The sequence below is a fragment of the Onychostoma macrolepis genome, chromosome 03 (genome assembly GCF_012432095.1).
Source record: "Onychostoma macrolepis isolate SWU-2019 chromosome 03, ASM1243209v1, whole genome shotgun sequence".
NCBI lineage: Eukaryota > Metazoa > Chordata > Actinopteri > Cypriniformes > Cyprinidae > Onychostoma > Onychostoma macrolepis.
In genome coordinates this window covers 25293978-25308855 of record NC_081157.1, presented here as the reverse complement: position 1 = coordinate 25308855, position 14878 = coordinate 25293978, and the positions used below count along the sequence as shown (strand labels likewise).

The window sequence follows — 14878 nt, the reverse complement described above, 5'->3', positions numbered from 1 at the left end:
ATGGTCATTTAACCAACTTTTGGTGCTTTTGGCAGTGTGGGCAGGTGCCAAATCCTGCTGGGAAATGAAATCAGCATCTTTAAAAAGCTGGTCAGCAGAAGGAAGCATGAAGTGCTCCAAAATTTCTTGGTAAACGGGTGCAGTGACTTTGGTTTTCAAAAAACACAATGGACCAACACCAGCAGATGACATTGCACCCCAAATCATCACAGACTGTGGAAACTGGACTTCAAGCAACTTGGGCTATGAGCTTCTCCACCCTTCCTCCAGACTCTAGGACCTTGGTTTCCAAATGAAATACAAAACTTGCTCTCATCTGAAAAGAGGACTTTAGACCACTGGGCAACAGTCCAGTTCTTCTTCTCCTTAGCCCAGGTAAGACGCCTCTGATGTTGTCTGTAGTTCAGGAGTGGCTTAACAAGAGGAATACGACAACTGTAGCCAAATTCCTTAACACGTCTGTGTGTGGTGGCTCTTGATGCCTTGACCCCAGCCTCAGTCCACCAATTTGAAGAGAGCTCTTTATATTGCTTTTACGGAGCCATACATTTCTTCCAATCTCTCCCAAGTCATTTCTAAAACTGCATATGGGTGCTTAACCCTCTATCGCATGGTGTTGCCATATGGCAACATACTCTTTGTGTTCATTTCCTTGCCACTGTCTCTTTAAGACAGCATTCTTGTTTTTTTTTGCTGGAAAGAGAAAGACCTTAGTTTAGCCAATGATGTGCTTTGGTTAAGTCACATGACATGCAGTTTTTTTCTGTGGTGCGATTTCTGACAAACTGCCGTCTCTTGTCAAATACGTCAGTAACAAACAAGGACCAGCCCGTGTCACATCCGCAAAAAAAAAAAAAAAAAAAAATCAGAAACATCACCTCCGGTAAGTTATGACGACATATTCACCACTCAAAAATGTTTTTATGAAATTAGTTTTTGGTAAATCAATCAAATTTATGTGTTGCCAAGTGGCAACACTGTGCAATAGTGGAATGACAGTATTACAATAGTTTAGCTAGCTAGCAAGGTCAGTAGCAATCTTTTAAGCTGTAACAATAACAACATTAATGCTAGTGATATAATGTTGATTAGTTGTATATTAATGGCATTTGTATTATGGATCAAATCAAATTTAAATGGCAATATTACTTTTGATTAGATATGAATAAAGGTAAAGGTGCATCAGTGAGCACAGCCATATTCTATGGCAAGGTAAAGAAGAAAAGGACAGAACTGGCTCTTCCTGCAGATGAAAGTGAGGATGAGATAGAATTTAGTGACCATGAGAATGATGTGGATCGGACAGTTGATGAAAGCAGTGATGGAGACATTTCAGGTAAGTTAGCTCAGAGGCAGACAAGACAGGTATAACTTAGTGTAGTAAACAGTATTAGCTACATTATTCTGATGCATCTGGATAAGTTAGACTTATTTATTATTATTATTAAGTTATTTATTGATTATAATATTTATCGAACTACTGTATTTTATCTGTTAACACAAACACTTTGTTTTGAATATTTAATCCTTTCAGAAGATGAAAAGCTGCAGTTTGAGGCTAAAGAGGGAATAGTGCCAGCAACAGAAGAGAGAGGTTCAGAAAGGCTATCCATTGTTATAGAAAATATTGTGTGTGTGAGAGTGACTGTGTGTGCGTGTAGGTTTGTACTTCGGGTGGTGAAAAAGAGACAGAGTGGTAAAAAAAAAGTACAGTGTGGTGGGGTTAAAGAGACACGGGTTAGCTAAAAGAAGAGGTCTAGAAATCGAATCATCCATAGCTTCCAACATGTTACATTAATGTATGTTTGTTGATTGTATTTTATTAGATCAAGAAGAAGTTAGAGCTGCCCTGTGCCCACCCTTCCAAAAGACGAAGAACCTGAAATGGAGGAAAAAGAGGAGCACTGCTACTGTTCCAGAATGGAAGGGCAGCCTCCCTCATGCTGACTATGTAAAGGGGCCCATTGAATACTTCAGATGTCTTCTGAGCAGAAACATCATTGAAGAGATGGTGTTCCAGAGCAATCTCTACGCCACCCAGTTTGACCCATGCATGCCCTTGAATGTCACCTTTGAAGAGATGCAGTTCCTGGGCATGCTTTCACATGTCTCTACATGGCCTGCCACACATCCGAATGTTTTGGAGCACAAAGACAAGAGTGGATTGTGTGGCTGACACAGGGTGTTTCTCAAACGGAAGGCTGGATCCTACCAAGGCTGCGTCCTTCCTAGTTCAGTCCTTCAGAGTCTTGTAGGCTAGACTCCTCATCGGCATATAAACGCTAGAATGAGACGCTCTAGTAAGTGCGCGTGGCTACGTCACATATGTTCCCGCCCTTACCGTCACGGCACAAAAACAATAATAAGACTTAGTTTAGGAAAAAAACCTTTGTATTACAAATCTTTATATTATTTGGCTTTCTATTAATGCAATACAATGAAAAACCGCCATCTATGATCTCCCTGTGGCATAAATTATTAAAGTAATTAAAATTAAAGTAATTTACACCAAAACAAAAGATAAAATCTATCCTTTCATGTCCGAAAACATTATTTTTGTCTTAGATTTCATAATCAATTCAGACAAGCTCAGTACGGACTCGTTTTTCGTCGGTTTATTTTCATGAAATGGAATGGGTACAAAGGATTGTGGGTGATTGAAGGTTGCGGAGGATACATCCCATGCATCCTTCAAATTCAGCTGAAAGGAGGAAGCGAAATAAAGGCTGTCTTCCAAGGATCCTTCCGATTGAGATGGCCTTCAGCGACGTTTGGTGGCAGCCGAGATATGCAGCCTTTGTAGGATGCAGCCTTCCGTTTGAGAAACACCCACAATGTCAATGAAAAGATGGGAGGCTATCAAATGCTTTCTACACTTGGCCAACAACAACGATCAGGTACCTGCTGGAAATCCAGGCTATGACAAGCTGTTCAAAGTGAGGCCACTCCTAACAGCTTTACAGGAGAGTTTTAATCACATCCCAATGGATGAGCACTTATGTGTTGATGAGCAGATTATACCATTCAAAGGGAAAAGCCAGCTGAAACAGTACATTCCAATGAAGCCTAAGCGCTGGGGCTACAAGATCTTCGTGCTGTGTGATGGGAATGGCATCGCCTACAATTTTGATCTGGTCCAATCACTACAGTGGAGGGCTTTCCAGACCTGGTTGCCAGCGGAAATATTGTTTTGAAGTTGGCCTCAATTGTGCCAATGTATATGTCTCACAAAATGTTTTATGACAACTGTTTTTTTAGTGTTGATCTTCAGGTGCAGCTTGAGAAAGCAGGGATCCACAGTGTGGGAACTGTAAGACAAAATCGTCTTACTGGATGTACCTTCACAGAGGACAAGGTTATGAAGACCTACAGATGTGGAACATATGAAGAATGACGGTACAGCACTAACAGCAGTGAAATGGTTCGACAACCGCCCAGTTATCCTCCTAAGCACATTTGCAGCAGCCACTCCAACCTCCACTGTGAAGCGGTGGGACAAGAAGAAGGAGGTCATTACAGTGACACGTCCAAACATCATTCAACTCTACAACGAAAGCATGGGTGGGGTGGATCTCTTGGATTCTCTCATTGCTCTGTACCGCACCAAAATCCACTCAAAGAAGTGGTACCACCGCATTGTGTTCCATATGATGGACATGACCGTGGTGGAAAGCTGGCTGCTCTACCGGAGAGACTGCAAGGATGTGGGGCTCACACAAAAAGCACAACTCAGTCTGCTTGACTTTAAAATTGACATTGCACACTACCTTTGCAAAGAAAACAAGGGTAGGCCCTCACAGAGCACTGAATCAGCTCTGGATGGGAAAAAACATCGGAGACCTGCCTTCCCACTGCCACCGCAGCCAGTACAACAGGACCAGACCAACCATTGGCTTATCATGGTGTCTCAAAAAGGCAGATGCAAGTGTCCTGGCTGTAAGGGCATTGTTAGGGTGAAGTGCACCAAATGTGAGGTGTACCTGTGCTTCACCTCTGAAAAAAACTGCTACATGAAGTTTCATACATAAAAAAAGGTGAAGTTTCAAGGATGGGGGGGGGGGGGGTGGCTCATGTTCATAGTCTTCCTCTCATAAGATAGCGTAATGTTGCATTTTCTGCAATGTTTTTGGTTATATGTCAACGTTCTGATACATGATATACAGTATTTGTTTTTAACTGTATAAGTTACCAATTTAAATAATATTCATGAAAAAAATGTAATGAAATTCTAAGAATATAAAGCATTATTCAGCAAAAAAGAATGGAATAATTAAAAGCACAAGCTGTTGGAAAGTATGTATAAGGTGTCGTTTATAAGTGTTAAAGCTTATAATATTGTAGCACCAATTGAATCAGCACAAACATTTCTGAGGAAAAATATTAACTATAAGTAAAGTTGCACCATGCCAACAAATCATAAAGTACCTTAAAATAATATTTTTTCCCCCATTTTTTTTTTTTTTACAGCACTTCAAGTTACAAGAAAAGAAAGTGTCAAATATTTTTTTTTTTTATAGGTATATCAATGTGTGCGGTAGAGGGTTAATATTAACTGCTTTTATTCATTGTACCTGCTCCGATGATTCTCTACCAAGATGTTTGATGAGAAATCTCTTCCCCTGGCTTGAGGTCAAGATCTGCAATGACAGTTTTAAGAGATGATCTCCAAGCCCAATAATTCATAGGTTTATCAAAGGAGCTCAATCTAGAAGTTACCAGCTGACTGCGTACAAGATACTTAACCAGGTTATAGGTGTTTGACGCACACTCAGAACTGCTTTGTGAGCTTGGAGCATGAGAGACACATACCCTGACGTGGGGAAGTAGGAGCAGTAGCCACAATGTCTTACATAATCTGCGGTGCGTTGGAGGCTGACCTCCTTAGAAGACTTTGATGCTGATATATGATCTATTTCCATGAAGGCTGCTGCTAGGATTTCCGTTTCTGCTAACTTTCTCTTTCTGCAGTGCTTCTAAAGGTTGCTTGGAGTCTGGCTTGTTCCACTTTAATCTCAATCTCTCTCTTTGCATGTGCAGCTCTTGCTTTGCCTGCCTCTGACCTTGCGTGAGCTTTTGTTACGGTTAAACTGGCAGTAGAACTTCTACATGAGGTAGTAGATTGTGAACTTGAGTGAGCATCTTCACCTCCTTTGCAACTATGGTGTCACCATGATGCTTTAGAGTCTTTAGAAGACACGATTGCTGTGCAGGCCTACAAGCAGTGATCTTCCTTCTCCTAATTAGATGCAGTTGTTAAACATTCATCTTTTTCAATTCACTGTGATGTCTTTTCACTGTCACTGGCCTCACTGGATGTTTCATAATCCAGCTATCCAGCTGCTGAACACTCTCACTATAAACTCCACGAAGACTCAATTTTTTTTAAGTTTAATCATGACAAGTGTGAAACTACAAAGAAAAGAAAATACACAAATGTAAATTTCACAAAGTAAAACATCAAATGAAGAAGCATTCATAAGGCAAAAAATAACCAACGATGCAATAAATTTATATCAACACAAACACTTAGAAATTACAAAATACCAAATATACTGCAGTATAAAGCAACTAAGCACTATATAGTAGGGCTGCACGATATATTGCATGCGATAGTCATGCGCATCTAGTCAGTAAAGCCGGTTCCGTGATTGGCGCTAAATCTCCATCACCTGTTTTCAAATGGAGCGGCATTTAATACACAGAGCCGTAGTTCACTGACAAACTATGCAATTCGCACTCAGAATCGCAGATGAATCGCCTGCGATATTGAACGTGATATTGCGTAGCTTGTCGATGAACTACGGCTCTGTGTATTAAATGCCGCTCCATTTGAAAACAGGTGATGGAGATTTAGCGCTAATCACGGAACCGGCTTTACTGACTAGATGCGCATGACTATCGCATGCAATATATCTTGCAGCCCTACTATATAGCATCATTTTAAACAATAAATACAAATAAAGATTACAGCGTCACACCATGATCAAACAATTACTTACAGACATTACATCTCAATGGGCTGTGAAAGGTAAAATGGACTTGGATGATAGGAACCGCATGGCGCACCTTGCAGTGAACACTAATCTAATATGGCCTACTTCCTCTTAAAACAGGAAGCCAGGGGTGGACTAGGAGGAAATTCATTTCACAGCCCAAAACGAATATCAAAATAAAAGTCATAAGTTGAAATAAAAAAAAAAATAAATAAAAAAGTTGAAATTTAAAGTCCAGCACAGCCGGAGTTTTTTTCACTGACTGACTTCTGCTCTCTCTAGGACTCTCTCAACATAAACAACAAAGGGCAGATGTATGTGTGATGTAAGTAAGAGATTCACTTCACAGTGTAGACAGCTTCATTAATTCTAGCGGGAGTTGTTTTGAGAGTGCTTAAAGGGTAACTAAACCCCTGGTCAGAGCCTAACTCCACCCACTGGCAATATTTGAAAAATGCTGGAAAAGTAGGCAGAGCCCAGCGGAGACAGAGGGGACGAACCGACTCCTGACTTGCTGCTGTGGTTTTGACGGCCAAGGGCGTGGTGAGCTCGTGCAGGGGCGTGGTTAGTAAGTGCCATCATACTTCACAGGGATATTGCGACATCCAATAGGAAAATTCAACTGCAGTAGCCACCGTTCAACCTGAAGAGGGCAGCACTCAGATGTTTTTACACCATTGTAGAATTAAAACAGTTTATAACCAAATGTCAAAACATTTACTCGAATCAATGCACAGCACTAATAAAGACACAGTCTTATGCCTGGCTCACACTACAGAATTTTTTGCCCGATTTAGCCCCGATTTCCCCTTCCTGAGAATCGGAGGGAAAATCTTGTCGAGCACCTCGATCGGTCCCGATGTTCGGCGCGGATTATCTGGTAATGTGAGGCGTTCACAGATAGAACTTTGAGCCTCCCGATCCTCTAGCAGACAAATCGGGGCCGCCCCGATCATATCAAACATGTTTGATATTTAGGATTTAAATTGGGGTGATGATGGCTATGATTACGTCAGCACTTATAACAGCCAATGTGCGACCGCAAAACAGCTGCTGTACGGCTCCGTTGAATAGTGGAGACGGAGGAAACTGCTTCTTGAAGTTTTGTAGTAACATGATTGTCTGTATAATATTTTGAACACGTATCACAACCGATAAGGAGAAAGAGAAGCGCTGGGGTGAAATCACCTCAGTTTTGAACATACCAGGTGAGTGAAAGCTGCTAGTATGCTAGCTATTATGTAAACATTGCTGACCAGCTGCTGCGTGAGATCACGTGAGGCGCTCCCTCTGGCATGATAATCTTAATAATATCTTGTAGTGTGTGCTGCGCCTCGAATTTCAAATTTTGTAGTGTCTGCATGTTTAAGATTTGAGGGAAGATAATCTGCAAAGATTCTCCTTATGTGTGTGCTGCAACCAGATTTCATAATCGGTTAGGATTTTAAAAATCCTGTAGTGTGAGCCAGGCATTACAGATCATTAACTTAAAAAAAGTTGTTTTAGGGTTTAGTTACCCTTTAAACACGTGCTTAAAATCAGTGATAATGTTCTTTGATAGTGTTCTTTGCTCGCTTTCTGTATTAGCTGCTTGAATACCCGAGGACATGTAAGCGCTGTAATCAGTAAATTACAATGTTTTTATTAAATTGCGATCACGTTAAATACAAATTCAGTCGTAGGTAAAAAAATATTTTGTCATGACACCCATATCTGGTATCTACTTGACGAAAACGACAGGTTTATGGTGTGCCAGTTTGATAGATTTTAGCTTTTTCCTGCAGTTGGTACACCCTCCGCCTTCCATAATCAGTATATATTTACATAGTATAGTAAATTTCTCTCTCACACACGTGCTATGTCAGTTTGCAGAGGATGAAGAGAAAATCAACAAGAATCTCAATTTATTTTAAGAATGGCTTGCGTTTTTAAACTAAATATTGTCCTTTTATTTGGTTTGCACATTTGCTGATTTATAATTATTTTAAAGGAAAAGAACTTCACTATTTAAAGAATAATTAATTGCTAATTAAAATTATATTGTTACATTAACCAGAAACAAAAGTAAATAAATTTATTTTTTAAATTTTTTATGGTGTGCTACCCCTGTTAATATTTTCTGGGGGTGCCACTGGCTTTTGGAAGGCATTCAAGCAGTTTTATTACTCAAAGCAAACGGTGCTGATAAGTTCAAGCAAGAGTCAACTCTCAACTCATGGTTACAAACACTAAATTTACCTGTGCACCATGGGGCGTGGAGTCCACTCTGTATCCTATATAAAACCATATTATAGAGAGGCAGGTTGTTTGACAGAACCAGACTTTCATCTTTGAACATGGCGGCGTTAAAGGCATGCAGTGCTCTAGTGACAGGGGCCAACCGAGGCTTGGGTTTAGAAATGGTCAAGCAACTCCTGGAGGCTCGTTGCTCAAACATTTTTGATGCATGTCGTGACCCAGATGGACCAAATTCTGAGGTAAGTATTCAGGAGCTCAATAAATCTGTTTTTCATCACTCACATTCTCTTTCTGATTCAGACACTGAGAGAACTTGCCAAAAGCATCCAGGTGTTGTCACCCTTGTGCAACTTGGTATATGTGCAATTGTCTTTTGGACTAAATTTTACATTACTACAGTTTTTAAGTTTTGAAATAACATATAATTTTTTCCCTGCTACTATTAGATGTTGCTGATCAATGCAGTATCAAAGAGTCTGCCAAAAAAGTGGGTTCTCTGCTGGGGAAGAACGGCTTGAACCTGCTTGTGAATAATGTTACCACAAAAAAAAAACATGCTGACCACCACTGTTGAGGACATGCAAAGCACTTCAACACCAACGTGATAGGACCTTTATTTGTCATTAGGGTAATGGAATTCACTTTTGGAAGCAAGCTGAATCTAAAACGAGGCTTTATTTTTTGCAGCATCTGAAACTCTTGGTTGTTAATGTCTTTAATCAGGAGTACCTGCCGTATCTGCGTACAGCAGCTAAAGCCAAGGGCAAACCAGGGATGTCATGTGATAAAGCAGCTGTGATCAACATCTCCACAGATGCAGCTTCTATGAGCATCATGCCAGTACTGAAAGAACCATTCCCATTCTTCCCATACAGCATCAGCAAGGTATTCAAGAATCCCAAGACCGATGGGCTTCAAAAAATGTATGTGGTTTGAAGCTTTGGAAATGTTTCTGTATGAAAAGGTCAGAATGTTTTATCAGAGCTGAATCCTTCTTGGTCTGATCTGGTTTCAACCTCTTACTTCAGTTTTCTGAGTTGTTATGGCTATATGGTTATAACCATACCAATTCATTTGAATGTGTATATTTGTGTATGTGTTTGTGTGTGTGTAAGTGGATGTGCCTGTTTTGCACTCTTGATGTTTCAGAGTGTAACCCCTTCCTTGCTGTCCACTATTTTTATTGCATTGTAGTTGAATTATTGCTTTTAATTTATATATTTGCTGTATTACAGTCACACCAGTTCATAGGTGTGTGTGTGTGTACATGAGTGTGTGTGAGTGAATCTGTTGGTTTTGCACTCTTGATGTTTTAGAGTTTCACCCCGTCATTGCTGTGTACTTTTTTCTGCATTGTGGCAGATTTGTAGATTGTACACTCAAAAATTTGCTGAATTTTTGTGTTTTTGTCAATTTCCCATTCATTTCCTATGGTCGGTCATTTTTGACCGAAGAGCACAAGTGTGACTATTTTTTTGTATGACCACTTAGCCTGCTCGAATCAATCCATAAATTTTTTTTTTGTGTGTGTTCACATTCCAAATGCCATAAAACTCACCAAGTTTCGTACCATTCCTATGAAGCTGTGATTTTTAAAAATTCAAAACAAAAAATGTTTTGGTCAAAAGTGACCGAAGAGCACCAGAGGGTTAATAAGGTTATTAGCCTAATAATTGTATCAGTATTTATTATTATCGAATTTGGCCCTCCAATGTCACAGTTTTAAAACATTAAGCATTTAGGAATATCCCAAAACCATGTCTTGAACTAAGCACTGACTGTCTGTATTTCTTTATACTTGAGTCTAAGTTCAAAATAAAACTTTATGAACCGCTCCATGTGAACATACGGAGCTGTATGAACCACTGAAAGCTGTAAAGTAAACAGGAAGAGTTTGTCCGAACTCAACAGGTTTTGAGCGAGAACACAAAACATTGGAAAAATATTTTTTCCTCCCACCCTGAATTTTTTCCACCTCCATGTCCTTTTAGGGGCTCCATATGATCCAGATAGCCTATTTTACCTATTATGATATGTTGTGTCAAATCAGAATTGCCCTTTTTACAATGCTAAGTTTAGTAAAGTAGTCAACATTTGAAGTGGATCAAAACCTTTCATCACTTCAAATGTTGACTACTGTAGCAGTAGCTTGGCAAACTCAGTAGATCTATGTAATAGTTTATCAAATTTAAGAATACTGATTAAAATGAAAAAGAATGATTAAGTGTCTTTAAAGGAAGGTTTTTTGTTTTTTTAAATGGTGTATGGGAAATTAAACAGCACAAAAAGTTTATGCATTCAGATAAATTACACAATATTGCAGTATTGTTTAGTTTGTTTTATTGTATTGTACACACAGAGAATGAAGTTAAACGTCAAACATTAATGACTTATCACTTTATTTATAAAATCACACACCAATGTGTTAGTTTCCACCCTCATGGGTAAAGATACTCCTGTCAGCCAGATACAACAAAAGAATGTGACAAAAAATCTTATCGTCAAACCACTCTACTGATAGCTAGGAGGAAGAAAAGAGAAAGGACCGGCTATACTTTGCACTTGTATTAATAGACGGCATGATTAATTTGATAACTATTTTAATTATAAAAGTTTGAAAAGGGGGCTTTCGGAGCAATGCCATAGAAGAACCCGAAGAAGCATTCAGTGAACAGTTTAACAGTTAAAAGAACTTAAAAAAAGTTTCTTTAGAAAAATCAAAAAAACTTTTTGTGGAATGGAAAGGTTCAGTGGATTTTAAAGGTTTTTCATGGAATCACAGACGCAAATAAAGAACCTTCATTTTAAAGAGTGAGTCTCAACAGGTAATTACTGGACAGTGGATGCAGAAGAAAATTCCATGACGTACAGTTTTAAAATGTGCTTACCTACATATGGTTCTATTTAAGTAAGTAAATAAATACATTTTTATTTTAAATGGAAAATGGACAAGTTGGACTATTTGGTTTCCAGCACACGTGAACATGCATATCAGAATGCTTTATGTCTATATGTTTTTAAACATCCTGACACAGTAACAACATTGGCTTAACCAATAGTGTTTTAAGATGGAGATATCTTGTTTGACCAATTGGAGCAGGTACAAAGGTTTCGGAAACAATTGGCTACAAATGGGAATGTTCCTTTTGAACAACCTATAAATAACTATCTCGCTCAAAGTCACAGTGGCAACAATGGAGCTACTAATTAGCTCATCAATTTCTGCATCATATCTTCCAGATTTTGCTTTAGGACTGTTGTTTTCTAGACCTTTAACCTCTACTTCCACTCCTGATAGCATTTATGATTTGCAATAATACAGCTTTTGGAAAGCATCCAAACAGTTTTATTACTAAAAGCAATCAGCACTGATGAGCTTACGCTGAGTCACTCTGAAATGTCATCTTGACTCATCATGGTAACAAACACGAAAAAGACCAGTGCAATATGGGGCGTGGAATCCACTCAGCTTCCTACATAAAAACCCAAATAGTGAGACAGCTTGGTTTACAGAACCAAACCGATCATCTTTGAACATGGCGGTATTAAAGGCATGCAGTGCTCTAGTGACAGGGGCCAACCGAGGCTTGGGTTTAGAAATGGTCAAGCAACTCCTGGAAGCTCGTTGCTCAAACATTTTTGCTGCATGTCGTGACCCAGATGGACCAAATTCTGAGGTAAGTATTCAGGAGCTTAGGTTCGAAGACAGCTCAATAAATCTGTTTTTCATCACTCACATTCTCTTTCTGATTCAGACACTGAGAGAACTGGCCAAAAAGCATCCAGGTGTTATCTCCCTTGTGCAGCTTGGTAAATGTGCATTTGTCTTTTGGACTATTTTTGACATGGCAACAGACAGCTTTTCTGGGTTTGAAATAAACATATCACATTTTTCCTGCTACTATTAGATGTTGCTGATCAATGCAGTATCAAAGAGTCTGCCAAAAAAGTTGGTTCTCTGCTGGGGAAGAACGGCTTGAACCTGCTTGTGAATAATGCTGCAGTGTTGCCACAAAAAACCTTGCTGACCGCCACTGTTGAGGACATGCAAAGCACCTTCAACACCAACGTGATAGGACCTTTATTTGTCATTAGGGTAATGGAAATCGCTTTTGGAAGCAAGCTGAATCTAAAACGAGGCTTTATTTCTCACAGCATCTGAAACTCTTGGTTGTTAATGTCTTTAATCAGGAGTACCTGCCGTATCTGCGTACAGCAGCTAAAGCCAAGGGCAAACCAGGGATGTCATGTGATAAAGCAGCTGTGATCAACATCTCCACGGATTCAGCGTCTATGAGCATCATGCCAGTAATGAAAGAACCATTCCCATTCTTCCCATACAGCATCAGCAAGGTATTCAAGAATGTATGTGGTTTGAAACTCAATTAAAATCAGATATTTGGAAATGTTTCAGTATGAAAAGGTCAGATTGGATTTCAAATAGTTTAATGTGTCCCTGAATAGAAAAAAGTAAAACTATTTGAAACTGAATGTAATGTTATAACGAGTGTGCTAATGAGCTGTGTGCAAAATCATCTTTATACACTGACTGCTACAGTTCTAACAAAAAAACTCTTTAACTGACTTGAAACTTTGTCATGCATCTGTTTTCCTTTCAGGCTGGTCTTAACATGCTGACTATATATACCGCAAGGGACTTAAAGGCAGATGAGATCCTCTGCATTTCCATTCACCCAGGATGGGTGAGAACGGACATGGGGGGAGATAAGGTAAATCTAGAATCAGTAATAAAGGAACCTCTCAGGACCTAAACACAACATGACACCTGAATCAAAAAAGCACACTGATGGTCTCTTTTTTGATAATGTTACACTATTTTAAATGCATGTTATTCCCTCTTTGTCCACCAGGCGCCTATTGATACCAGAAAAAGTGTGGAGGGATTGATGCGTGTCATTGGCAGCCTTACTGAGAAGCAGAATGGTGCATTCTTAGACTACACTGGAAAAACAATGCCCTGGTAAACCAAAAAAAAATTTTTAAAAGAGGAACTTTATCAAAGAGCTGATCCAGATGACCTAATATAAATAAAATAAGCATAGTCATTAATGTTTATGACATGTTCATCTTCATTCTCCGTGTGTTCAATACAATAAACAATACCACAATATTGTGTCTACACTGGAAAAACAATGCCCTGGTAAACCAAAAAAAAGTTCAGCTAAGGGCTGATCCAGATGACCTATTTTACCTATTAGAAATAAAGTGATAAGTCATTAATGTTTGACATGTTCAACTTCATTCTCCGTGTGTTCAATTCAATAAAACAATAAACTTTTTGTGCTGTATAATTTGCCATTCATCATTTTAAAAAAAACACCATCACAACACATATTTAGTATTTAATGTTAAGTGTTTTCTGACAGCATTTCTACAGTAAGCAAGCAATATGGGATGGGACTTAAAGATACTTAATCAGTCTTTTTACATTTTGATCAATATCCTTAAATTTTATAAACTATTACATAGATCTACTGAGTTTACCAAGCTGCTACTTCTACTAATCTTAGCATTGTGAAGAGAGCAATAAATACAACTGGCTTTTCTGATCATTTAAAATTACATATCAGTGGCGTTTATTTATATATATATATATATATATATATGAGGTAAATGTAAATATTTGTTAAATTATCCAAACATTTACTTTGTTAGACAACAAACTGGCCATAAAACTTAACATCATGTACTACCAATCAAAGGTCTGGACACACTTGACTGAGCTTCTTGTGGACTTTATAATCTGTTTATCTAAAGCCTTATGCTTTAATGCCTGAAATTAATTTTACATGCATGACAGACTTTTGCGTTTTAAATTTTGACAAGTCATGTCTTATGGCTAAGAAACTTCCACTGTATTAAAAGATAAATAACTGTTGGTGGGGAAAAGGAGGCTAGCAGTTATTGGGTGGACAGTTTGATACTGAGGACTTCAGAGAAATAACTGAATAATTATTTCTGTCTAAAATAATTGAATAATTACTCACGGTCAGTTTGCTTTAAGACCATAAACAACATGGGCTGACAACTACTCTATAAAGGGTGTGCATGCTTCTCTATGCTTAGACTCTACAAGGAATGGTAAAGAGTTTCTGGCCGTTGAATAAATGCTAGTGAAAGCCAAGTCTTTTTTGCTGTATAGCATTCAAAGATAAAGGCCTAATACACTCTTGAATATAAAGGTTCCAAAAGGGGCTTACGGAGCAATGCCAAAGAAGAACCATTATTGCTTCCCCAATGATTCATTCAGAAGTCCATTCAGTGAACAGTTCTTAAAATAACTTAAAAAAGGTTCTTTAGAAAAATCTAAAGACCCTTCTGGAAAGAACATTTGTGGAATAGAAAGGTTTTTCATTTTAAAGAGTGAGTCTCAACAGGTAATTGCTAGACAGCTAATGCAGAAGAAAATTCCATGACAGACAAATTTAAAATGTGCTTACCTACATACAGTTCTATTTATAAAAAAAAAGAAAAATTATATATATATATATATTTAAAAAATAATAATAATAATAAAAAAATTATATATATATATATATATATATATATATATATATATATATATATAAAAAATAATAATAATAAATAATTTAAAAATTATATATATATATATATATATATATATA

At 38.2% G+C, this 14878-nt stretch overlaps 1 protein-coding gene and 1 pseudogene across 1 annotated transcript; both read left to right on the top strand.

Annotated features, from left to right (window-relative positions):
* The first annotated feature begins 8329 nt into the window (after window positions 1-8329).
* LOC131534918 (3-oxoacyl-[acyl-carrier-protein] reductase FabG-like) lies at window positions 8330-9372 on the top strand (annotated as a pseudogene).
* Window positions 9373-10484: 1112 nt separating this feature from the next.
* Window positions 10485-14721, top strand: LOC131537156 (C-signal-like). Its single transcript, XM_058770445.1, has 6 exons — window positions 10485-11908; window positions 11987-12041; window positions 12140-12327; window positions 12423-12584; window positions 12851-12961; window positions 13103-14721. The coding sequence occupies exons 1-6, from the start codon at window positions 11768-11770 to the stop codon at window positions 13214-13216; spliced, it is 771 nt and encodes a 256-aa protein (XP_058626428.1). The 5' UTR covers window positions 10485-11767; the 3' UTR covers window positions 13217-14721.
* Window positions 14722-14878: the final 157 nt, after the last annotated feature.